Here is a 26,953-nt window from a genome sequence, read left to right as displayed (position 1 = left end):
CTCACTTGTATCCAAGCTACCAAGGAGACCTTATGGACCTTTGGCTCGAAGCTCCAACGGTACGTGAATAGCTGACTAAACTCTTTAGTCATGATATCCACCATCCGTTAACTGTCAGGCATTCCACTAAAGACTGATAGTTGAACTCTTCTTGTCATAGATATATTTCTATGTCCATTGGATATAACCAATCATCAGTACAATGACCCTTCACAAACGCGCGTAATTACAGCAGCCCAATTTACCATTTTGCTCCTATAATTACATCTTCCTTCTTAAGTACCATTGATCCCTCTAATTAACAATACAACATAGTTCTACTATGTGTGAACACCTCTCGTTCCATGAGAAGGTGTGTGGTGCCATATCATTCAAGCCCCGGGATCAGTCCTTAAAAGAGCAATCTATCTACTTACCCCTACTTTAGGGAAGGAGTGAACTCCATCTTGTGAAGTTGAGTTCCCAGCTCCCAAATTAGACGAATCCCCAAAATGGTAGGTTTGAGTTGGCACTCTGGCCACTCGCACCCGTGCAAATCAAAGGACCGCCCTCAATGGCAGGAGTTCCCAACTCACTCAGGATTGAGGTCATGTTACTTATAGTCATCCTAGTGAAATGAAGTCTTAGTCATGACTGGAGTTATATGACAAGACATTAACACTTCAAGGTCAGGTCTTATACAAACACTTTGTACATGATGCCCCCACTCGCATGTCCACTACATAAATGATCAGGATCAAACCATCTGTGACAAGTCACAATATTTGTAACAATTTCACAAAGCGGGTCGCATTCGTAGTGTTACCAGGATAAGGTTTCCCTCCTATATTCATATACTACAGACTATTTTGGTTTTCACTTAAGATATAATCCACTTGTATGTCACTACATACATGCTTAAGTTACATAAAGACAACCAGGGATATTAAGTTTATTAGTTTGTAGAAAGTAAATATCATATATATTATACATCACAAGTGTCTGTACAAATTTTTTTACAAACTACAAGACACGAGACTTTAGGGCACAAACCCTAATAGAAGAAACATTTGTCTCTCCCTTTTGTTCCTTGCATTTCGTCAAGGACTGAAAAGTCTAAAGTTCATTGAGTAAGGTGGTCAAGTTGTAATCAATCATGTTCATAACAGCATTGCTACGAAACTGTAGGAAACTTTCAAGTAAAGATTCCAAAACAAAGCTAACCTGACTAGCTTCATTAATGATAGACCTATTCATCTCTGCCATGTTGAAGTGGACCATCATTTTGAGAACGTGCTCTCTAATAGATGCCCCTTCTTGCATATGAAGATGTGTTTTAGAGCGTCATGCCTTAGTTGTGTGGATGATTATCCGAATATCCCTTGCAGGGACTCCATGATCTCACGGTAGTGATCATGGGTTCATGCTTCTTATTTAGGACTTCAGAAAGACTAGCTAAGATATACGCTCGGGTCTTTTCATTTTCCCTTATCCAGTGCTCGTATGCTTCTTAAACATTTCAAGTGACATTTTGAGCAGGATAGGAGGATAATCCTCCATAAGGACAAAACATTGGTCATCAATGATCGGTATTATGTTGATTGTGTTTCTCCACGTTGTATAATTTTCACCAGTAAATTTGTCGGCAGCAAGTAAGTTAAGTGTCACGGAAGTCATAATTTTAGTTTGTTGAAACCATACAATTTATTTATATTAGTAATCTATGTATTAACCCATTTGCAAAAACCAATCAAATTTAGTTAATCTAATGCACCCTAAGTGACATCTATTTCGCAATGATGTTTTAGTGAGACAGGACAAAAGCCACTGTAGAGTGATCAGGTGCCCCTTCACTAAGATGAGACTATCTCAACCAATAGATAGAACAACTCCTTGTTACTGTAACTATCAGTCACCATTGTTCGGTCCGAAAATTGTTAAACTCGCTTAAAATTTTCTTTTAACTGTAACCCGTTCCACCCCAATGAGCCAATTGTCGAAAAAAACCGATTGAGACAAAAACTAAAGTAATCTTATCCATTTCTGGAGTTTGAGATAAAGAATCATGCAAATGTCATCGGTAGGGGGACATAAGCAAAGGTGTCTCGAGGCCAAGCATGAAACTTTACTACAAACTAATTAGAGAAATCATGTCACACATCCCGCTTCCACTTATCATAAACACTCTCTCCATTCACCTTGATATTGACCTATACAAACACCATCCGTAAGGGGACACAAGCAAAGGTGTCTCAAGGCCCAATATAAATCTCACGATGTGAACTTTTAGGGAGAAACGTGAAAAGGTAAAATGAAGTATCATATATCCCATTTACCTCCCACTGAGTTTTAAACCTAGGGTTATTTAACTTAGAAAAATCCGGCTACTAATTTTTTACTAAGTGTTTTGTTTAATTTGCCCAAAAGTAACACTTACTTTAGATGGTTAAACAACTTTGATTAATTTTTATTAAACACTTTAATAAATTTCAATCAACCATTACATGCTTGTAATAAATGTATCTAATTCACCTTTCCAAGTAAGTTCCCAAGTAAGGGGGTTACATTTTCTTCAACTTAAATACCCTAGCCTAGACATAACTAACCTTAGACAAAAGGTCCTAATAGATACATTTGTTACAAATTTAATCTTTTAATTAAGAATCAATTTAATCCTATTAAATTGATTAAAAGATTAAACTTAATTTCTAATCTTATTAGAAAAGTAATCTTAGGTTTATGTGAATCATATTTTAAAACTATTTTGAAAAATTATTTTAACCTAAGGTTTGCATGCAATTCTAATTTATAAAATAAATTAAAATCATATAATTGCATTCATTGACGTACTTAGTAAATTATAACAATTATAAACTACCTAAGGTAGTGTCATGTTTCATGTAATTCCATTTCATTACTAACCATATATAATACTTATATAATAAGGTAATGAAATAATTAATAACATCCATCCATACATACATAAAACTATATATTACAACAATTATAATATAAATAATGCATGGCTATGTTATTAATGCATGCAAACATATACTATAACACTTATATTATATGATGCATGAGCATGCTATAAAAATAAAATCATGCAACTATATACATTATAGCATTTATAATATAAATAATGATGCATGAATTATGCATAACCTATGGTGGTATTTTCACTATATGACATACATTATGGTATATATAATATTAAAATAAATCATGCATCAAATGCATAATTTAAAAACAATTACTGGATCGTTGGACTTCTAAACAATTAATTAAATTAATATAACATTTATATTAATTTAATTAATAAAAAACTATCTATTACAAAAATATTGATCAACCAGTTTAAAACAAGCGAACCGAACTGCCTAGCGCCCGAACTGGCCACAAATCGCCCAAAACAACCAAACCGAACACGAACCAGCCGAGCCACAAACTGAATCAGGTACAAACCGGATTGTTCTTTTCGTCTTGCAGTGTTGCAATGCTATGACTTCTATACAGATAGAACGTTTGTTTGCCTAATCGCAGCATTGCAATGCTAGATACAGTACAGAATACACTGTATAGTTGCGATCTTCTTTAAAACTCCTCCAATTTTGGCTTCGTCTTCTCTAGAATTCGATCGGAACAGCCACGAATGACACAATACAAACCAAATAAAGACTCTATAACAAAAATTATGCCCAAAACACGGGCCCTTATAAATCAAATTTGTAAAAAATAAATTAATTAATTAAAGAAAATAGAGGCTATAAAGACGAGATCCAATCCCAATGTTATCCAATAATGTAAATAATCAATCCATACATTTGTAAACGTACAAAATGATAAAATTCCACCAAGAAACTGTAATATATATATATATATATTATGAAAAATTGGAAAATTTTGGACCAAAAACCCCGCTCTGATACCAATTAAAGGAACCGATTAAGGTTCAAAGCGGAAGCAGAGATTGGACCTGAATCTCAATTTTACAGAACATGAAATTTACAATAACAAAACAGAAACATTATGCATTTAATTTAAATTTTATAGCATGCTAATATGGAAAAAAAAGAATAGAGAAATAAAGAGGAACTCACCTTTGAAGATCTAATCTTCACATATAATTCCTCCTCCAAAATTGCAAAGAACTCAAAATCCTAATTGGCCACCACCACGAAGGCTTCCTTTGTATTCTCTAGGATGAGAATCCAAGGAGTTGTAAGCTCTTGGTATTTTTGGAAGAAAGGGAAATTTCGTTTAAGGGAAGGAGAGGGTGAGATCTTTTCTGGAAAAAAAAATTGCAAAGAGTGGTTTTCCTCCTCTAAATATTGAGAAGAAGAGAATAATCCTCAACCACACCCACCACTCAGGGAGTGAGTTGAGAGAAAATAGGGGAGATAAAGTTATTTCCTCCCATTAATTCAAATTAAAATTAAAAAAATAAAATAAATTAACTTTAATTTAAGTAAAACTACTTTATATATATATAAAATCACTACCTTAATATATATAACTATAGGTTATATGTCAGTAAACACAACCTATAGTTTAATATTGCATCACATACAATATAACCTATAGTTTTAATTCTCTCATTAATAGTATTTAATATAAATCTCATTTATATTAAATTCAACAATATGAATCTAATTCATATAATTAATATCTGAATCATATTCAAATATTTATTTACTCTCAAATAAAATTTATATTATAATGTATCAAATATATTATAGCAATTATATCATATATAATTAAATTAAATTAAATTATTTCACATATAATTAACTCCCTTAATTAATTTGATCAATTCAAATTAATCCAAAATTGATTCTCATTTAATCTGTGTTAAGCTACAGAAGGGACCTCATGGACCTGTAACTTGAAGCTCTAATGGTACTTGAATAAGTAATTAAACTCATTTAATTATATTATCCAACATCCATTAACTATCAGACACTTCACTGAAAAACCGACAGCTGCACTCTTCACACTATAGATATATTTCTGTGTCCATTGGATATAATCAGTCAACAGTATGATGACCTTTCACAAATTGCTCGTAAGTACAGCTGGGCCAAAATTACCATTTTTCCCCTTTAGTTACATCTAACTCCTTAATTATCACCGATCCCTCTAATAAACAATAAATCATAGTCCAACTATGACCAAACCCCTCTCGGACAAGAAGAGAGTGTGGCACCACATTGTTCAAGCCACAGAATCAGCCCTTAAGTGAGCAATTTATCTACTTACCCCGACGCTGGAGAATGAGTGAATTCTGCCTTGTGTAGTTGTGTTGACAGTTCCCCAATCAAACGAATCCCCAAAATGGTAGGCCTATTAAGTCGGCGATCTGGCCAATCTCACCCATACAAATCAAAAGACCGCCCTCATAGGCAGGAGTTTACAACTCATTCAGGATTCAAGTTATATCACCTATGGTCATCCTAGTGAAATGTAAGTCTCAATTACAAATGGCGTTATATAATAAGACTAGTCATTTCGTGGTTCGGTCTTATACAAACTCCTTTATATAGAATACCCCGCTCAGATGTCTCTACATGAATTATCAGAATCAAATCACTTGTAGCACTTTACAATAATTGTAACATCTAAAAAGTGGGTCGTATTCGTAGTATCACAAGGATAAAGTATCCAACCTTGTCCATCTACTTAAACCATTTAGGTTATCACTTATACATGATTCATCTGTATGTCTCTACATTCATGTTTAAGCTACAGAAGATAACCTTAGATGTTAATTTATTGGTTTGTGGGTTTAATGCTACTAATGTCAAATAAAACATCTCAAATTTTATTAAATAAATAAAATATTTGTACAATACAATTACAAACCATAGGATCTTACGAGATTTAGGGCATCAACTCCAACAGCCTTCTCACCCTATCGATGGTCCTTGTTACCTGAAAGCAGTTGTGTGGTGTATGAAGATTGTACTGTGTTGAAATCATCTACCTTCTTAAGATAACTATTCACAAGTTCTTAAAGAGAAGCCAAGTTGTTCTCATGAATCTTGGAAATGTCGGAAAATATCGTTGCTATTTCTCATTTAAGGCCTGGTATATACTCGAAAGGAGCGCACAAAATCTTATCTTGAATATCCTCCCACATAGATAAGGTTGCCTTCTGATAGAAGTTTGAAACCACTGCCTCACCAAAATACAGAGAAGGCTAAGGTTGCCCAGTAATTGGTTCATCATCAGCACATCATATTGGCTCAGAAATCTTAAGAGGACCAGGAGGGGAAAGCCCGTTCTTCTCTATTTAAGGTACTTTAGAGCAGCCAACCTCTTCAAATGAATGGTCTAAAGCTTCAATGCTCACGATGCCTACTTTCATTTTGTCACATCGAATTTCTTCAGAAATGTTAAAGGATCGTAAGGGTTGTCTAGTTGTTTTAACCGATGGCAATTTATAAGTAACGACCTTCTCGATAAATGAATCAAAAGAATAACCTCCCGTTAAAGATTCTTCGCTACAGTACTCCGCAAGTTCTTGAAAATGATTGCTCAAGGGTGACTACAAAGAAAAAAGAAAAATGAATAAATTATTTGCTAAAGAGGAAAACGAAGAGAACATAAAGTGAAGATGTACATACCAATATTATTATACCACTGGGAATTACCGAAGCACTTGGAACTCCTTCAAAAAAATCATCATTGGGCATCTTCGTCTTCTTTGAGGGTCTTTTCCAATGATTACCATCGTTACTACTATGACTCTTTTCTTCATGACCAGAAACATATTTTTGAAGAATGAGAGCTGCTTCTTCAAGAAAACGAATTTGCTTACCCTCTTGGTTACTCCATTTATTCTTATGTAACTTGGGTTGCAGGGGAGAAAAATTAATGCTACTTATTAAGTGATGTATGTTATCCTCAAAATAACTCCCATGTTTTGTCAACCATCAATTCATGTATCGTGGTTAACGTGGTTGCATGGCTCCAATATGCAGGCCGGTAAGAACACTTGAGACAATGATCTACGTTTATTGCAGACTTTAAAGTGGTATGTCACGTTGTAGAGAGCTACAGCAGGCGAAATTCCCCCTATATCATTAGGAATGTCTTGATAAAATCTGAACTACCAGCCAAATCGATAAGGGTTGTATGATTCTATAATCAAAATATTCCCACACCAAGACAATACATAGCTTGATCACATACTAGAAAGTTGGCAAGATTGTTGAAATGATAAATCTCTATTATCAATCAGACGCCTATGCCTATTCCAATTCTAAGAATTCACATGCCACTGAATGTTTGCATATTTATGGATCAATTATCGTGCTTCATATCCTCCAAAATAAATTGAACCACCTTTACCAAAAAAATTGGTTCATACCTCGAATATCCACTAGAAGGGGTAATGGGTATTAAAATAGTGGGCCAACCACCCATGGACATAATGCATGGGAAAATAGAAATCCATGCGTCCAATCAGATTTGAAGATTCAATTATTGGCCTTAGATCATGATAAATATTGGCTAGAACTAGAATGGCAATGCTAAACGTCTTCTAGTCAGCCATCAAACTAGCAGTCTTAAAGACCACAGGACAAAGGTAAGCCCCTTTTTACAGAAATACAAAAAGACATAGCTAACAGGATAAAAATGCAGTCAAGTACATTTTGTCCTTCAAATCATCTTTTATCCTAAGCTCTTTGAATAATATATTTTCTCTACTAGACTAGTCTTGAGGCTTGATGCTTGCACCATCTGGGTTTTGAGTAGATCGGGAGCGAGAGGCTTTCTTTTGCTTTCGTATAGTAGGTTTATCATATTTTTGAGCCCCTAGGAACCAAAATGAAATCCAAGAACTAATGGTCACTAGGGAATCATTCTTCGAGGATGACGCACAATCCTTTTTCTGCAAGCAAATTATTTAGTACGCCCGAAAAATATGTTCATAAGTCTTCGAAAGATATCTCTTCTTGTCCCATAAGCTGATCAGCTTTCTAAGGCAGGGAATGACCTCCTTATAGAAGCCCCTCAAATCGAGAGGCTACCAGATGACCACAGGTCCCATAGTAAAATTGATAGTTCACCATTCATAGTGTGAAGAGTATTAGTTGAAAGACACCAAGCTTCGCAAAAGGCTCGAACCACATCAATATTTTGGTCATACATATACAAAAACTTTGTCACTGCACCAAATAAATAGATGGCATGAAGAGAGCATTCTTTTCGACCAACTATGAACTCTAGCCATTCCCAACAGCAATCGATGAAGGTAAATTCTCCATGGACTTTTTATGGTGGCATTCTAACGAGTCTCACCATCGATCATGTGACGCCTAAAAGTTAACACCTGATCAGGAGTAGGGTCTTTGTTATAAATAGAAGATTGCAAATATCCACACTTTTTCTCCCTAAGTTAAAGGCATCTCTATTGATAATTCGAGTGTAGTCATATTGTTGTCCAAATCAGGCCATACATTTGTAAATGGACCAGCCAATGGCTCCTCCACAAGAAAGCTAAGGCCATTTGTTACAGATTGATTCCTATATGCAAGAATTACAAGATGTTTCTTCCCAGACGAAATGTGTTCTATGAAGTAAACCATTGCTCTACAAAAAAAAAAGTGTCATCAAAGAGAAATAAGTTTCAATTGCATAATCTAAAAGAAGCAGGAGGTGAAGGATGGTGAACTTCATAGGGCTTGGACATTTTCTGAGCTCGAATGGATGGAGAATACTAAAGGAGCCTTCTAATGTAACCATCCTTAGACGACACAAGCGCACAGATGATCCAGACATCTCTAAGGCCAAGATGATCAGAAACTAATACAAGATTATGATCCGGATCGAGTCCTCTCTAAGGGCAAGACGATCTGGTCCGGGTCCTCTCTAGGGCCAAGACGATCCGGTCCTCTCTAAGGCCAAAATGATCCGGTTCACTCTAAGGCTAAGATGATCCGGCCCGGTCGTCTCTAAGGCAAAAACGATCCGATCTGGTTAGCTCTAAGGCAAAGATGATCTGATCTGGTCAGCTCTAAGGCTAAGATGATCCGATCCGGTCAGCTCTAAGGCCAAAACGATCCGATCAGATCAGCTCTAAGGCCAAGACGATCCGTCCGATCAGCTCTAAGGCCAAGACGATCCGATCCGGCCAGCTCTAAGGCCAAGATGATCTGATCCGGTCAGCTCTAAGGCGAAGACAATTTGATCCGGTCAGCTCAAAGGCCAAGACGATCTGATCTGGTAAGGCATTTCTACAACAAAAAAAAAAAAAAAAAAAAAAAAAAAAAAGATAAAATAAGGAGAGCTTCGTAGGAGGAAAAGTTATTTGGGATAAAAGCTACCAAACTAGCCCGAGCTTGAGCAAGTTAATAAAAGATAATAATAGAAAGTATGGAAAACCTAATTATTTTGCAAAAAAAAGTTGTTGCGAAGAAAATTATTAATAAAGAAAAGTATGGAAAAAAACCAAAATTAGTATTAAAAAAATTTTAAAATGTTGTAAAAATACCCAAGGGAAGAAAGTAAAACAGTGATTCGATTAAAAAAACATGGCTGAAAAAATAGATGAAAAAAAATATAAAAAGGGAGGCTTAATAAAAGTTTTTTAAAAAAGTTAATACAATAACGAGACAAAAAAAAAAAGAAGGGAGGGAGGGAGGCAAGTTTAAAAAAAGAAAACAAAAAACAAAATTACAAAGTTTGAAAAAAAAATCTGATCATGTTTTAAAGCCAAATAAAAAAAAAAAAGGATAAAACCAAAAAAATGATAAATAAAATAAATAATAAAATAATAAAAGAACATTAACGGGGGAGGGGCTAAACCTAATGCTGTCGCGGCCCCGCCATTTTCTCTCTTTCTTTTCTGTTTGCAGCCACCCCTCGTTCAGTCTCGATGCCGGAGAGGGACGAGCGCCGTTACCTTTCTCGACAAACGACGGCGAGCACGTTGGTGACGGCGGTGGCAACGAAAAAAGGGAAAAAAAGGTGCTCGATTCCTCACCATTTGTTCTGTCCCTTCTCTCACTCCATCTCTCAACCATTCTCTCCAGCGGGAAAACAGCAACCAACGACCCAACCACCATGAGACATTGATCAAGTCGAAGATGGAGATACGAGAATCATACGACATTTTTGGCAATTCATCATGACGGCAGAGGTTGACAATTTATTTTGAATCTTGCTGAAAGGAAAAGAAGAAGGAAAGCCTGCAATGAAAAAAATGTAAAGCAAAGAGAATGATTTACAATTAAAGTGGAGTATAAATTTTCTAAGTTTACTCTCAAATAGAATGATTCACGATTTGTTGTATTCAATTTACAATTCATCGTGGAATCAGATTGCATAAATGCATTAAATTCAATTTGAGAGGAAATTTTTTTGTAGAAGAGCTGCTGATTGCTAGGTGGATGACATAAGAAATTTGGCTGAGAGTTTTGAATCAACCTCCTTTTCTTTTTGCCATCGGGAAGGAAATAGTTTTGCTGATAGTTTACCCAAATTTGCTTATAAAAATGGCCTTAATTTTCATTGCTCATATAACTTCCCTAAGTGGATTGTAAATGAGGTCCTAAAGGACATACTTTCATGTTAGCCCCGGTGGCTTATTAAATAAATTTCTATTATCAAAAAATTAATAATAAATCATTTAAATTAAAAATGGTATTGAAATTTTAATTAAATTTTTATAATTATTTTTTAAACTATATCTATTTTTTTATTTAACTTAGCTAAAATTTCAAAAATAACTTTAAAACGTCAAATTGATTGGAAATAAGGCCACATTTACTTCTCAATAAACATAATCAATCGATCGTAATATGAAAAATCTATCTTATCTAAATACATACCTAGAAAACTAGTTAACAATGTTCTATGAAACAAATTTAATGTTGTTGACTTTCCCTACTAATAGATGGTTGACTTTTCTATCTCAGAAATAATAATAATGATGTTGTTTAACATGTTATGAAACAAATTTAACATTTATATTCCCTTAATCAACCACATTATCTCGAGTTAACTAAATAATAAAAATTCTACCCGTAATGGTTTATTTTGTTATTATTTCATTATGTAATTCTATTACCTAATTCATTTGTTCTGTTTGTACTTTATTTCTTTTTTAAAAAATAGGGGGAAAAAATAAAGACCTTATTTTTTACCGTGAAATTAACTGCTTCACTTATCATAATTATTCATTGTTTGTGTTCTTCGATAAAATTTTATCTCGAATTTTAGGAGGGAGTCTGTTTTTTTATCCATTTAGTATATTATATTTAACTAATTTTAGAATGGTTTTTTTTTAATAAACATCAATGTTCAAATTCAATTAATTAAGACATTATACGCGATGACTATAAGATCAAAAATTTAAATCTTTATCTTTACATGCTCTCGTTTAACTCAATTAAAGAACTTTTAAATAATTACAATGATAACTTATTAAGTACAAGCTATATATAGTAACTTTTTATTGGACAATTTTAAAATTACTAACAAACTTGACTTTTTATTGGTGATTAAAGTTATAAAAAGTTTCAAAGTATCTCTAAATTTGAATTTTTATTAGTTTTTAAACTTTCAATTTTTAATATAATAAATGATTTGTTTATGAGATACTTTTTAATGTTCAAATGTATATTAGAAATAATATATGCTAAAAGTTAAAAACGTGTAATTTAACTCTTTTTTCTTGTGAACATTATCCTTATAGTTGTAAAAGAATTTTTACAAGTCACAATTCTTCTAATGATATTGAATGTTTTCAGTGAGTTAGACTTATTAAGTTTGATAATGTTTTTTTAAGAACTCGAACTCGATTTTGTAGTTAGATTGAAATATTTTTTTTAACTAAAATTAGATACTTCTATATTCATAAATAATATTTTAATTCAACTTTAAACACATTTTGAACTCTAAAATATATTAAAAGTTAAAAATTGATGAGTTAAATATAAGTGTAAAAATTTTGGTAAATATTGCCCTGAATAAGAGGTAAGGAAAGGAAAAAAAATCTGAAGGCAAAAACTTTTGAGTTCATTCATTTCCACTCAAGACGAATCTAACAATTCCCTTAAAATGAATTCTTGCCCGAAAACAAAGGCTCATAGATTTGTTAAAGATCTTAAAATAAAAAATAAAACTTTGCTAATTTGAGAAAAAAACCCACCACTTAATCCACGGATTTAGACAACTTTACCTATTTTTTCTCGTTAATTGCATCTATAAAATGGCGCCCCATTTACCTTTTCCCTAGACCATTCATTTGCTTCTTGAATTTCAGATACCATTCTTCTTCAATCAATCAATCTCAAGTTTCCCTTGAAATTTATTCTGTAATTCGCCGCAGAAATCGAAGATAAGCCCGACTGATGCGTAAAATTCTTGAATCTTATCCACTTTCCACTGATTTGATTTCTCTGGTTTGTTATTGTTCTGATTCATTGTTTTGAACATGATTGCTCTGCTTGATAATTCGACGATGAAGGCTTCTTCTAGACTTCTAATTAGTTGTAGGAATTCAGGGTTCTTTGGGTTCTCGCGTGTAAAATCCCCTTATACTTTGCCCCACAATTCTTGTTTGAACTTTAGCTTCAAGTTTCATTCTAATAGCCAGTATACTTCTCACCCTTTTCATTTCTCGGGGTCTCAACGGTTTTTGGAAGGGACCCAGAATTTTTCTGTGGCTAGATTGAGTTATGGCCAATCTAGGGTAATAACAAGGTCTTGTAGTTATAGTATTTTTCCTAAAACCAAAAGGGATGTGTCTATAATTGCTAGAATTGCATCAAAAGTTCGTGATCTTTCGACATCGATTGAAACCCGTGTGAATGACAATAACTTTGAAAGGATATATGTTCAAGGTGGTTTGAATGCGAAGCCTTTGGTTGTTGAAAAGATTGACAAGGATGAGAATATTGTAGGAGAAGAAGATTCTAGAATAGAAGTTGGTAGTGAACATGTAAATGAGGAAAACTTAGAGGATTTGAATAAAGCTAAGGTTATTAGTTCAAAGAGAGAGGAGTCTGATATTGAGAAAGAGGCCTGGAGATTGTTACGTGAGGCTGTTGTGACATATTGTGGAAGTCCGGTTGGGACTATGGCTGCAAATGACCCGGCTGATAAGCAACCGTTGAATTATGATCAGGTCTTCATTCGAGATTTCGTTCCTTCTGCCCTTGCATTCCTGCTGAACGGTGAAGGGGAGATTGTGAGGAACTTTCTCCTTCATACCTTACAGTTACAGGTACCCCTTTCCTTGTTCTTTATGTGTTATTTATCTCTTTTACTTATTTATCTTAATGTTTTGGGAACTTTCTCATGCATACCCTACAACTGCTAGTTCTTACGTGAATATGTTAAATTTTTATCATTTTGAATAGGTTATTCAATCTCACTCGCTCTATGTGTGTATATATGATATGGGATTTCATTGACCATTTAACCTTTCAACTAAAATAATAGTTACAATTATTCATGGTTTTAGCAAAGTGCTCTGGCGGCTGCATAGATGAATTATTCAATGTGTATCTAGTCCCATCACAAAGGATACAACTTAAATTTTAAATTTTAGGATGCGAGTTGCATGTGAGAGATCATTTCTATTGCAGAGGGATTGTTCTGGCTCGAGTATCTAATTTTAGCTTGAGAAGATTTGCTTGTTAATTGACGATCTTTTGTTTATTCCTTATGATTGTTCACTTGGCACGAAGTGTAACTGTTCTGTAACAAGTTATGTTTGTGAAATTAGACTGAGTCAAAAGATTTCGATATATTTCTACAATTTATGACATGAAACTCAGAGAAGACATTTATTTTTCCAGAGCTGGGAGAAAACAGTTGATTGTTATAGCCCAGGACAGGGCTTGATGCCAGCAAGCTTCAAAGTCAGAACTGTTCCCCTTGATGGCAATAATTTTGAGGAAGTTTTAGATCCAGACTTTGGTGAATCAGCTATAGGTCGTGTCGCACCAGTAGATTCAGGTTACCACGATTACTTTGTTCTTTTCTGTTTGTCATCAGGAGTCATAGATGGTTACCCTTCAATTCATTTTAAGTTTGTAACTCCTGAAAATGTTTCGAGGTATAACCTATTTGATCCAAGTCTCTATTAGGTTAACTATTTTTCTGATTCATGAAACCAAATATTTCTCCTTTTCAGAAGACTACCCTGTATCGAAACATTTGATATTAATTTCTTTTTTCTCTCCTTTTCTTTGATAGGATTGTGGTGGATCATTCTTTTAAGGGCGTATGGAAAAATTACCGGGGACTATGCTCTACAAGAAAGGGTGGACGTCCAAACAGGGTTGAAAATGATACTTAACCTTTGTCTAACAGATGGGTTTGATATGTTTCCTTCGCTGTTGGTTACCGATGGTTCCTGCATGATTGATCGTCGAATGGGCATTCATGGCCATCCCCTTGAGATCCAAGTGAGTTTGAATGTAACTTAAACAAATTGCACTCTGCAGTTAAGTTTATCACCTAAAAGAATTTAATCCTGGATTCACCTTCAGCTGTTGATGCTGCTTCTTCTGTTGCATTACATTGCATGCTTTATAGCATCCCATCCATCAGATGCAACCCTTCTTTTATCCTATCCTACAATTTCATATTAACCATTTGTGAATGTTTTTCCTTCTCAGTTAAGGTTGTCATGTGCATCCATCGTAACAAGTTTGATTATGCAGGCCTTATTTTATTCAGCTTTAAGGTGCTCCCGTGAAATTCTCACTGTGAATGATGGGTCCAAGAACTTGGTGAGGGCCATTAACAACCGACTCAGTGCATTATCATTCCATATCAGAGAATATTATTGGGTTGATATGAAGAAGATCAACGAGATCTATCGCTATAAGACAGAAGAATATTCCATGGATGCTACAAACAAATTCAACATCTATCCCGACCAAATTCCTCAGTGGCTAATGGACTGGGTACCAGAGGAAGGAGGTTATTTGATAGGCAATCTCCAACCAGCTCATATGGATTTTAGATTTTTTACACTTGGAAACCTTTGGGCGATTGTTTCATCTTTGGGTACACCAAAGCAAAATGAAGCTATTCTAAATCTGATTGAAGCTAAATGGAGTGATCTTGTGGGTCATATGCCTCTTAAAATATGTTACCCTGCTTTGGAGTATGAGGAATGGCGCATAATTACTGGCAGCGACCCCAAAAATACGTGAGTTTTATGCATAATTTGTAATATGTGTTCTGTGCTACTTCTTTGCCTTGCATTATCATTCTCCATAGAGTATCTAAGATCTACTTTATTCCAATAGAAAGTTCGTTTTGTGGTTGGTTGATGCTCATATCCATTTATCTTGTTGGCCTTTTTCAGTCCATGGTCATATCATAATGGCGGATCCTGGCCGACACTTCTTTGGCAGGTAACATAAAACTGATTATAGCATTGAGATTGGTCCTTCATTTCATTACGTTTAGTGAATAGACATTTCACTGTGGCTCCACTGTTATTTATCGAATTAAGTAATTGTCTTGTAGTTCGCTAGTGGGAACAGGACCAATAGGTTCATTTATACCCATTTTAATTCAAATATATTGCAGTTCACATTGGCATGCATCAAGATGGGCAAACTTGAAATGGCCAAGAAAGCAGTTGCTGTGGCTGAGAAGAGGATTTCAGCCGATCGCTGGCCTGAATATTACGACACTCGAACAGGGAAATTCATTGGAAAGCAATCCCGGCTCTATCAAACATGGACAATTGCTGGGTTCCTAACATCAAAAATGCTGGTTGAAAATCCAGAGCTTGCATTGTCTTTGTTCTGGGAAGAGGATTACGAGCTACTTGAGATATGCGTTTGTGCACTTAGCAAGTCAGGCAGGAAGAAGTGCTCCCGTGGTGCTGCTCGGTCACAGATCCTTGTTTAAGGTAACTCCATTCTTTCAAGAATGAGGATGCCTTTATACTTTACTGTACAGCTATAAGTCAATAGGTTAGAGCAATTAAATTAAAAAGTTAGTTCATAGTTCTAAAGGATAGCAGAAAGCCTGTTTGTTTTGCAAGCATACTGCACACTATGCTAATTCTGTCAGCCAATTTATTATAGTTGATTGGCAATAGATTTTTTTTAGAACTGAGAGATCCTGAATATTGATCTGTGGGCTCTCCTTGAACATCTTATATGTAAATTATTTGACAGTAATACATTCCCATTCATTAAACACCACACACAACCCAACCCCCCCCCCCTTGTTTTACACGATTACAATACGTAAACTTCATACCAATGTTTATTCAATAAAATAAACTTTCAACATAAAAAACATATAGCGAACATATTGAGCCAACAACAAACCAGTAGTAAGGAGGAAGAGAGAGTCCCTTGAAGCTTCAAAGAACTAAAATCAGACCTCCTTCACCTCTATAGCTGCAGCTGCTGCTTTCACTACTTCCTTCTCTTTGTTGTCCTTCTCTTCCTCATCCTTGACTTTTTCTTCAACCTGAAAAGCTGACACAGGGAAAGTTCTTGACAGCCCAGTCGTAGACTTGAATGTGATTTTTCCGTTCGGTGGTTCATTAACATAGATATCACAGAGTGGGAGCCACAGCAAGAGCTCCTTGGCTTTGACTCCAGTAAGCTTCTTAACCTTGTTTTTCTCCACATAGGCTGTAACTTCTGTGCCATAAGTAACCAACCTATCAATATCTTCAAACTTATGAGTGTAGCTCTTTTTCTGCTTCAGCCAAACAAACCCTGTCTCTTTCACCATCCCACATTCCTCCATGTCTTTCATTGGCAAAAGCCCATTTGGAAGATCCATTTCTTTGAGCAGCTCCCTTGATTTGATTCGGCACATCTCATCTCCATAGTAAAGCTCATCAGCTTTGGCTTTGATCTCTTCTGTGATTAGAGACATCCTTTATGAATTTATAGCTTCTTTCCTTGTTTGATTCTCACTTGTTTGGTTGAGAAAGAAAAATGGGGATGTTGGAGTTTATATAGGTGTTTAATCCAAAGCCATTTGGATTCCCAACCATAATAAGTGGTTGTATGGTGGAAACTTTAATGTATACAAGCATAAGGTTTAATGTGAAAGGTGAGGCCGATAAATTACATTGGGTAAGTTGTTTTGAGGCTTTTGTCAAAATGTTGCTGTCATGTATACTTATAGAAAGGAGATGGAAAATATATGTAGATGGTATGTTTTGAAGTCTGTAATAGTTAAAATCACTTTGGAATATATATATATATATATATATATATATATATATATATATATATATATATATATATATATATATCCTTTTCTACTATTCAAAGATTTGGATGATATGAAAATCATATTTAAAAGTATTAATCCAAACATTAAATTGTTTTTTTAAATGTTAAAGACATATTTTTTATTTTGAAGATGGCAAAAACAAGTTTTGGTTGTTTACATACATAGTGGAAATTTAACTCAATCAAAATGAACTTAATTTTTAAGTTAATGAATATCATATAGTCAAACCCACATTCGGTCTATCCTTGTACTTTCAAAACGTGTAATTTAGTTCTTGCTTTTGAAAAAAAATGGCTATTACAAATTAAAATATTCTTATTGAAAATAAATATGCTTTATTCGCCTACAAAATGTGAAAGAAATTCGTCCTAATTTAGATATTTTTCTTTTCACTCATTGTTAGTCTAATAATATCCACCAACTAGCTGCCTCATTCATATTGCCAATGATGTGAAAAGAAAAAGGGGGAATTAGTTAAATGTTATTATATCTCACAATCAGTCTAATTAAGAAAAAAGGCATATAAATAAATGATGTCACATCATATTTTTATTAGCTTAAAAAAGATATCAATTTTAACTCTAAATTTTCCATTACATTTCATAGTTAATGGGACTTTAACTTAATAAAATTTTACCATTCTCATCCCAAATATCATTTTAAAAAATTTCTCTTATGCATTTAATGAATTAAAAAACACATGTATGATATAAACTCATTAGAATTTTAGAGCAAATGATGTAAGAGGTAATTTGCGTTTTTTTTTTTTTAAATTTATAAATCTAAGCAAAATTATTCTTATTCAATGATTAATTTGTGCAAGGGACCTGACTTTTTCTGCAAAACTTTATTGAACTTTTTCAAATACAAAAAAATGAGTCAATTTAGACATTGTGATACTGATTATATAGTGATAAACAGTGACATTTTGTTATATTTATAAATATTTTCAATTATAGATAATAATATTTTACTATATTTATAAATGTTTCCTACGGTTTGTCATTTAAAACAATTATCCAACTTTATTCTATAAAAAGAACAATGCATTTATGGAGATTTTTTACTCTATTTTCTGTTGAAATTGGTGAACAAATCTAAACCGATGCAAGAATAAAGATTGTCACACTTATTTAAATTTAGAGTCCTATTTAATGTCTTATTTAATGAGACTGGAGCTTTATGGTCTAAATTGATTGTTTCACTAATAAAAAGATAATATTTTTTAAAGCGATCTGCAAATCATAAGATCAGAGAAAATCTAAAATAAACATTTGAATGAATATGGTAACAGAGTGGCCATGCTTTGGATAACAAATTAAGAACATGGTCTTGAAGTCATAACCAAATACAATAAATGGATGCAGCAATAGCAAGAAGCTATATTAGTATGGCCATTATTTCAAAATTTGACTGCTTATTTCTTACAAAGAATTAAATTGAGACCATTGGATCTGAGGAAAATTCAATGAAATGAATATACCTAAAAACCAACCAACTGCTACCTCCTACTACCTACCTGTCCATGACCATGAATGGAATTGAAGTATATAGATGGTACAAAAAAATAGGCTAGTTATGGTAGTGATTGAAAATATAGTACTCATGGGAGACGAGTCGAAGGGATTCCAAGCAATACTTGAATTGAGTCGGATGCATATACCAAGGTGAAAACGAAATGACAGCAAGATGAGAGTGATGTGCAAATAGCAGGCTCACGAGGATGATGGCAGTGCCCTCTTCAGCCACTTTACCAAGCGAACTTATTTACTTGAACGTTTCGATGCGATACTATGAGTTGCCCATGGACAAGGACTCCACAACTAATACTAAGAGAACCCAAAATAAGTTTTGTGACAGAAAATACAGATGATACACTCAATTTTGATGTCGTTAGCTGAAATCCTTCACCAGTTCAACTCATAACAATCGTTGCATCACAACGTCGATACTCGAGCCAAGACATTTATTCAATAGCAGTGAGCGTGTTCCCAAAAAGTGACAGAAGATGCATACCCTCATTGTCTCACCATCGTCCTCTTGCACACCACATTTGCTCATCAGAAACACCAAGCTATCGTCCCATTTGATCCTGACTCAAGTATTACTTCGGATATCACATCATTGTCCTCCATTCCACTATGTTTAAACACCCAGAACACTCAAGAATTGAATAAACACTAACCAGTTGCTGCTCCCTAGCCTCTTTTTTGGTCTTCATTCTCAGATATTTCATACACCTAAGAGTCCCCACATTTGATCAACAGATTGAGGCTTTCATAAAATGTGAGCCATGCATTGTAGATCCAAAGCAGAAGTTGTTCAGCAATGACTCTATCTGATTAATTTCTTTTGGGATTGAACCTGTGAGGACCTGATGCAAGAAAGTGTAATTGAACAAATTAATTATCAGATCCAGACATTGTAACTTGTAAGATATAACTGAACATCGAACGAGTAATCCAAAATCCAAGTTACACACTAATGCATAATGAAGATAGAAGACTCCTTCACAACCCAGGGACACCAGTTCTATAGCATATGATGCAACATAAGTATTCACTTTTTTGGTCTACAGGTTACAGATTTATCGAATGTCGAGAGGCCATTTTTGGTCTCTGCCATCATTAGAACATACAATATATTTGGCATTCAAGCCAACAGCCGGTTGGTGAACAACTGATAGAAGTTTTAGCCTTGGAGTACACGACGGTAAACTTTCCAATGTTTTTCTTTAATCAACTATCAGACCAGAACCATCCACATTCCAGAATAAATAAATAAAACCTTTCAGAACCATCCATAAAAAACTTGGACTTGAACTACGTACCTCATGACCTGACTCGGTTATAAGGACTTCATCCTCGATCCTTATTCCAATACCAGCAAACCTGCAGAGTTCATTCACTAATGAGAAAATGGAGTTATAAAATTGAAAACAGAATCCTAATGTTAATACAAGGATAAGTTGCAACCACTACCAAGACAGAACTTAGTGATTAAATTTACTTTTCTAAATCTAATTGCGGCAACTCGAATCCACTGGAGACAACAATAAACTATGTTGAAGGACTGGCGAATTTTTTGTTACTTGATAAGCTTTTAGCTTGAATGATTTTATTTTTTGTGTTTACCTTTCTGAAACTTCAAAAACAGATGGGATGTAAACTCCCGGTTCAATCGTTATCATCTGCAAACAACAAAGAAGCTTTTAGAAATTGAATTCCAAAATAAAAACAAGACTGCTAAAACTAAAATATCCAAACAAATTGGTTGATTTAAAGGATTTTTCAATAAAAACATCTCTAAGTGGGATGAGCACACACGTAGAGGGACAGGAAAATGGGGAAAGAAGGGTTGGTATCCAAATAAATGAATAGGAACAAAACTTACAACACCTGGCTTCAACGTTCGACCATAACCAACCCTAGTGCAATCATGGACATCCATTCCAAGATAATGACCTAAGCAAAGGAATCCGAAAAGGGAAAAAAACAGTTAATAAGGTAACCAATTTGGAATGGATATCATGTCAGTGAAGAGAAAAAAAGGTAACACAACATCAAAAAAAATGTACCATGCTTCTTTCAATTAAAAAGAAAAGGGACTAATTTTTTCAGGAGGTAAAAGAGAACCTATAGAAGTTGGATTTAGATGGTGGTAGAGATCACTTTTCAAATTTTTCAAAATTCCAAGCTCTTTGAAGCCTTCTCGGAGCATTTTCGTCTGCAAACGTGTAGAATATGAGAAGGGTCATGATATTTTTCAGTGATCGTGTGGCATTGTTAATATACGAAAAAGTGAGATGCTTAACCAAGTGAGGAACTGGCCAAAATGGAAGAAATCAAATATAGTGCAAAGAAACCTTTAGAAAGACTAAACCATAGAGAAACTATTTTAACTTCCTCACGAGGTCTTTCTGCACCAGATTTGTTGCTACGATCCATATATCATTTGAATGAATAAATACACAAGACTTACCGAGTAATCGTGAATGTCCTGTATACTAGCGCCAGGTTTGCAAAGCTTTATACATTCCTTGTTTGTTAGCAGTATAAGCTCATAAAGCTCTTCCTGAAATACATTCAACTAAGCAAGTTGAGGCACAAAAAAAGCACCCAATAAAGAGGGTAAGATATAATCCAGAAAACAACAAGATCAGATATTCAAAAGAACTGAGGTCACATGATCATTCCTTAAAGAGTAGTGACAATGACAGCCAATCCAAACAAAAGATTTTCGTGTTCACAAAGACAAGCATGGAAAAGATTGACATTAGAACTCGATGAAACAAGTAGGCTGAAATCCTCAAAATTGTTTGAAATGAGTAAATAAGATTTCGAGATAAAGGTAAAATACCTGAGCAGCAGAAAACTTTCCACAAGGGGGCCATGTACGAGTAAGATCACTAGCATAACCATGCAATTCACATCCAATATCCATAAGAACAAGATCCCCATCTTTAACCTGTAATCATTTATTATGTACATACCACCTATGAATGGTCATATTCTTTTAATCTTTCATAATAGTGAAGCCTAAGCACCAATGGATAAATTCACTTACTCTCTGATCATTTCGAGAATAATGTATAACACTGCCATTACACCCACCACCCACCACAGGATTATATCTGTTACAGAGAAGGTAAATTGAGAATCCGTTGTAAAATCTTGCATAGTTTAAAGTCTTATTAAAACTAAACCCTGTTCATAATTTGCACGATTCAGCATACAATTAAGAATAAAATGAAAACATCTAGATAGGGGTACTTCTTTAAATCCAAATACAAAGAACACTTACGCCATCCTTTGAGCACCTCTCATTCTGCACTCATATTCTACCTTTGCTGATAACATACTCTCGTGAGGATATGCCTTTGAATGCATCATTGTCTGCAAAAGAGCCTAAACCCAACCAAAAAAAAACACAGGAAGCATCACTTTTGCAAAAGTAAACTTAGAAAAAACTGACAACATGGTGCAGAAATAGATATGCTTTGAAGAAAAAATATTGCATTATCATGATATTTGATTGATCCTCCCTAAATTTGAAGGAGTTTTCTTTTTTTCAATAACTTAGTCAAAGATTAACGTTTCATATATATATAGATATATATATATAACACTTTGGAGTCTGGGAAAAAGGCACTTTTCCTCAGACTAACTGACTGAAGACTAAAGTACATAGTACAAAAGAGGAGATTTAAGATGAAGTCGATATAGGTTTATTCTGAAATAAAGAATTCTCCATTCTTACCATTGTGCTCTTGCTAAGTTGTAAAATAAATATATCAGCCTATAAGTCGATAACACACCTTATTCTCTTGTAAGGAGTACGTCGATAACACACCTTACTCTCTTGTAAGGAGTACGCTCTATCACTGAGCTACCGAGGAACAATGGTAAATTAGGCTTCAAAGAATTCAATTTTTGTTCTCAAACCCAGGACCAATATGAGCTCAAAGTTTCCTTCGTGTTGTGTTTTTTCTTCTTGCCAAGAACAAGTTGTGATAGAATACTATTAGGAACCAAGGTAGTATGGGATGTCTTTGTCCCACATTGGTTAGAATGGGATGACCAATGTGGTACTTAAGTGGCTTAACTCTCCGACCCAAATAGCTAGCTTTTGGGGTGTGGTCCTCCAAGGTGCTTAAGTACCTAACAATGGTATCGAGTCAGCTGTTGACGTTCCGGAGAGGAACCGGCGGAGGGTTCTGACCAGGTGTAGATGAGTGAAGTACCATCGAAATAGCCGCCAAGACGTCGGCTTTCTGAGTATGGGGTATTGTTAGGAACCAAGGTAGTATGGGATGCCTTTATCCCACATTAGTTAGAATGGGATTGATCAATGTGGTACATAAGTGGCTTGGCTCTCCCACCCTAATAGCTAGCTTTTTGGGTGTGGTTCTCCAAGGTGCGCTTAAGTACCTAACAACAGTATCAAGTCGGTTGTTGACGTTCCGGAGTAGAGCCGGCGGAGGGTTCTAACCGGGTGTGGCTGAGTGAAGTACCGTCAAAGTAGTCGCCAAGACGTCAGCTTTCTGAGGATGGGGTATCGTTAGGAACCAAGGTAGTATGGGATGCCTTTGTCCCACATTGGTTAGAATGGGATGACCAATGTGGTACTTGAGTAGTTTGGCTCTCCCACCCCAATAGCTAGCTTTTGAGGTGTGGTTCTCCAAGGTGCTTAAATATCTAACAAATGCATCTTGTTTATCTCGATAAAAAGGGCAGAATGGCTATCCCGATTCCAAAAATATTCATGACTTTTAAGTATTTTATTGATGGTTTCACGACTTTTGCAATGACTTTTAAGTACTTTTAAATATTCATGACTTTTGCAATGCAAGGTATGAGCAGTTTGTTGCAGAATAAATAGTCTTTTTTTGGAGTAATTAGCAGCCAAAATATCTTTATGGAGAGCACAAAAAGTAGAAGGGGGGAGGGGAGAGAAGGTTCTAAATTCTTGTATAAAAGAAGGTTCTAAATTAACATAAAGATGAGACTAGAACCCCATGATATGCTTCTATAACCATGATCCTACAATATCCTTTTTTATATATAAAAGACAAGAATTGTATAAGAGAAAAAAGGACAAGCTTAGTGCAGAGGGATGAGAAGACCCATCTCCCAATAAAACTATTGAGTAACAGCCTTCCAACCTTGAAGAGGCTAGGCTAAAATTACTCCCACCTGTTTCATTATTTCTTAACAAATAACTGAGTTCAAAAGGAGAATACATTCATGACATGAACATGAAGCCAGCAGGATTAATTAACAAAAAGTTTGGAGGTACCTGGCTAGCAATTGAAGCGGATTCCCTCATTAACTTTATCTCTGCTGTTGATTTTATTAACCGCAATTCATGAGTAAAAAGTGAAATATCTTTCACACGGTCATTCACTGCCGCTTTTTGAAAGGCCTCTAAACCCACATAAGCCGGACTGGCAGTATTCAAATTATGAAACAACTTGGAGGACCTCCTAATAATATCTGGAAGGATCTGTGGTCAAATACAGAGGGTGAAAAGCAAAACACTGGTACAGAGAACTTCATGAACAGTGAAAATTCTTCATTTGGTTCGACAGAATCTTAAAAGTAAATTCATGAATGATGCTAGTAACCCGTGACACAACAAACAGATATCTGTATTGGCTCCATCATATTTCCAAGAAATCAGCTCACCTCATGCAACTTTCTCATTGGATATGCTTCGTCGGCCTTGAAAAATTCTAATGCTGCATCAACTCCTGCAGTTTTCCCTTTCCAAAGAACATCCTGATAAAATATGATTAAACCTAAGAACCTCCATTGTTAGGGCAAAGAGTAAATTTTATAAAATGAAAAAGACTAGACATACATAAGGCTTTGTTTCAGGCATGAACATGCACAATCCAAAGTCATGACTCAGAACTGCCAAACCACCGGGTTGTAGGCATCCAGTGACATATGAGTAATCAGAATCTTGTCGAAATGCATAAGGCACCTCATCGGTCATCATTTTCACAGGGGCAGCTGCAATAATGGCCAAACCATTCTCTGGTAGAAGCTCTAGCAACCTTTTTCTTCTTGTAATGTATTCCTCAGCAGTTATTCCAGGGGTAATTTCCCCTTCTTTCATCAACTACAAGGTTCAGCAGGTAAATGAATATATTTCAAGAACTTTAGCAAGTAATACCATTTAAGTATTAAACAAAACCAGAATAGAGGAACGCCTAGTGCATCGCCTCAGTACTTCAGGTCGAATCAGACCTCTGGATGAGAAGAAGCAGTAGGCTGTCCAATGTCAAGTATCTTATCAGTACAATATGCCCGGAAAGCAACAACCTACAACCGGAATACAACAATGTCAACAAGATCTGAAGTAAACTATAAGTGCTTGTCTTTCACGACTTGAAAAGGGATTGTGTTCAAATGGGAAGGAATTTTCATTACAAAAGCTGGAGAAATACAATACATACAAAATAAATAATAATAATAATATAATAAAGGGAGGAGATTTCCCAGGAACCAAGGTAGGAGATCGGGAAAAGGATTCCAATTCACTAGAATCATTAAACTAATTTAGATTAAATAAATCAATTGGCCGCCATTTTCTTTTAACTTATCTTTCAAAATTCTAAGACTTCATTCCACCAAATCTCCCAAAGAAAAGCCTTGACCACATCAAACAACAATTTCAGGCTTGTCTCTAAGATTCTAACCAGAAAGGGATTTGAATGGAGCCTCTAGTCTCTACTAATCTGAAAAAGAGGGCAGCTTACAATCGTATTGAAGCTATCAAACAACATGAACTAGTTATAAACCTTGGATCAACAAAAGAAGAGATCCCACTAATACTCCAGAGCATTACTTCAAAATATGCAGCAGGTGGGAGAAAGGTGCAAAGTATTAAATCCTAAGAAAGTTAAAGTCCAACAGAAGGAAGAATTTGATCCTCTTTGAAGCTTTGCTTCCACTTGAACAACTGATTGTTGAGCCTGGAAGAAGCTGTTGAGATGTTCTTGACAGGTTCTTGAAAAGACCCACATGAATAATCATTGAAACTCTCCAAATTCCACAATTTTTGATCGGGGAGAGAGTTCAGCCTAAATCTTTGCAACTAAAGATTTCAATTCCAACCAACCAACATGAAAGAACTTTTACGATCATATTGGAAAGAAGCTCATTGCTGGAAAGAAGAAGACAACTTCAAGAATCACAAGCACTTCAACTCAAGAAAAAAGTGAATGATTTTGAAAACAAGCAACATAACAAACCAGATTATTACAAAACAACAATAGATAACTTATTGCAAATGGGGTAAAAAAAAAGATTCACAAAAACGCACTTGCTTGAACGTTGTTCTGGGCAGTAGTTTCTGAACTAGAGTCTGCATTGTTGGGTGTCTTATTCTAACAACTTAGCTCCAGATTATGAACAAGATTGTATCTTTCTGCTACCTGCAATTTGAAAAATGAAGATTGAAGCTATCCTTTTGAGTTATTGATCCTTGGGAGCTAATTTCTAGGTCAGAACCACTTCAACAATTGTTCGCTTACAACACAAACACCAAGAACACAGCGCGTTTTGAGTAAGCGTTTCCTCAGAGCACAAGTCGCGGCTCCGGCCAGCCAACCCGTAATGAAAGTCTCTTATAAAGGATTAAATTACTCCTTTAGGTTTTTTTGTTTTTCTTTTTTTGTTTTTTTGTTACCAAAGGAAGGTGTTTGGCCCCAAGTTGGATTGGGTTGGGTGGGTTAAAAAAACTCACTTATTATTTGGTTCACCGATTTATTATCTCGTTATTTGTGTTAACTCACATTTTTTCATCTTGTTATTCGCGTTAACTCACATACCTCGTTATTTGCATCAACTCTTCAAATTATTCTCCTCCTACAATAATTACCAACTCAACTCTACATGCCAAACACCCCTTAGTTTTTAAAAAATGGGTAGATGATACAGTTTTGAGTTATAATGTCTTAATGAATCTGATTGCGACTACAAGGTCTATGATTCAACTTTCTCTACTAAAAATGTTAATTAAAAAGCAGAAACCAAGAATTGCATGATTGTGAGTTGACGCTTGATGTTATATAGTTTTAAAAAGTCAATTTGAATGTCCGATAAAAGTTAAGAATTGAATTGATATAATGTTGACTTAAAACATCAATTGAGATTCAAATATTGTCAAATCGTTTCAAATCATTATCATACTCTTTTTTATTCTTGATTTTCATTCC

The 26,953-nt window shown here is 34.9% G+C and overlaps 3 protein-coding genes and 1 pseudogene across 9 annotated transcripts; 1 reads left to right on the top strand and 3 right to left on the bottom strand.

Annotated features, from left to right (window-relative positions):
• Positions 1–6,052: 6,052 nt before the first annotated feature.
• Positions 6,053–7,420, bottom strand: LOC150035721 (uncharacterized; annotated as a pseudogene).
• A 4,594-nt stretch (positions 7,421–12,014) lies between these two features.
• Positions 12,015–16,164, top strand: LOC120079688 (alkaline/neutral invertase A, mitochondrial-like). The gene is made up of 6 exons (XM_039033993.2): positions 12,015–13,216; positions 13,794–13,953; positions 14,194–14,405; positions 14,664–15,157; positions 15,317–15,365; positions 15,544–16,164. Exons 1-6 carry the CDS (start codon positions 12,425–12,427, stop codon positions 15,868–15,870), a joined length of 2,034 nt encoding a protein of 677 aa, XP_038889921.1. The 5' UTR covers positions 12,015–12,424; the 3' UTR covers positions 15,871–16,164.
• A 47-nt stretch (positions 16,165–16,211) lies between these two features.
• LOC120079689 (uncharacterized) lies at positions 16,212–16,980 on the bottom strand. The gene has a single exon (XM_039033994.2). It carries the CDS (start codon positions 16,858–16,860, stop codon positions 16,348–16,350), a length of 513 nt encoding a protein of 170 aa, XP_038889922.1. The 5' UTR covers positions 16,861–16,980; the 3' UTR covers positions 16,212–16,347.
• A 1,608-nt stretch (positions 16,981–18,588) lies between these two features.
• On the bottom strand, positions 18,589–26,388 carry LOC120079954 (Metallopeptidase M24 family protein). 7 transcript variants are annotated; one of them, XR_016530262.1, is made up of 16 exons: positions 26,270–26,388; positions 26,059–26,170; positions 24,981–25,055; positions 24,589–24,852; positions 24,414–24,506; positions 24,025–24,231; positions 22,030–22,133; positions 21,793–21,859; positions 21,586–21,693; positions 21,208–21,300; positions 20,862–20,952; positions 20,620–20,690; positions 20,361–20,416; positions 20,057–20,117; positions 19,412–19,600; positions 18,589–19,318 (listed from the first exon to the last, which is right to left on the bottom strand). XR_016530262.1 is itself a non-coding variant. In XM_039034432.2 (15 exons), the coding sequence occupies exons 2-15, from the start codon at positions 26,104–26,106 to the stop codon at positions 19,487–19,489; spliced, it is 1,452 nt and encodes a 483-aa protein (XP_038890360.1). In that variant the 5' UTR covers positions 26,107–26,170; positions 26,270–26,388; the 3' UTR covers positions 18,589–19,486. The 7 variants fall into 7 exon arrangements, 2 of the variants coding, with proteins under 2 accessions (XP_038890360.1, XP_038890359.1); XR_016530264.1 differs by having other exon boundaries at positions 20,625–20,690; XR_005482374.2 differs by having other exon boundaries at positions 26,059–26,379.
• Positions 26,389–26,953: the final 565 nt, after the last annotated feature.

This window comes from Benincasa hispida, chromosome 6 (assembly GCF_027475165.1).
Source record: "Benincasa hispida cultivar pf3 chromosome 6, pf3_genome.v1.1, whole genome shotgun sequence".
NCBI lineage: Eukaryota > Viridiplantae > Streptophyta > Magnoliopsida > Cucurbitales > Cucurbitaceae > Benincasa > Benincasa hispida.
The sequence above is the reverse complement of the archived record's forward strand: the minus strand, read 5'-3'. Positions and strand labels throughout refer to the sequence as shown.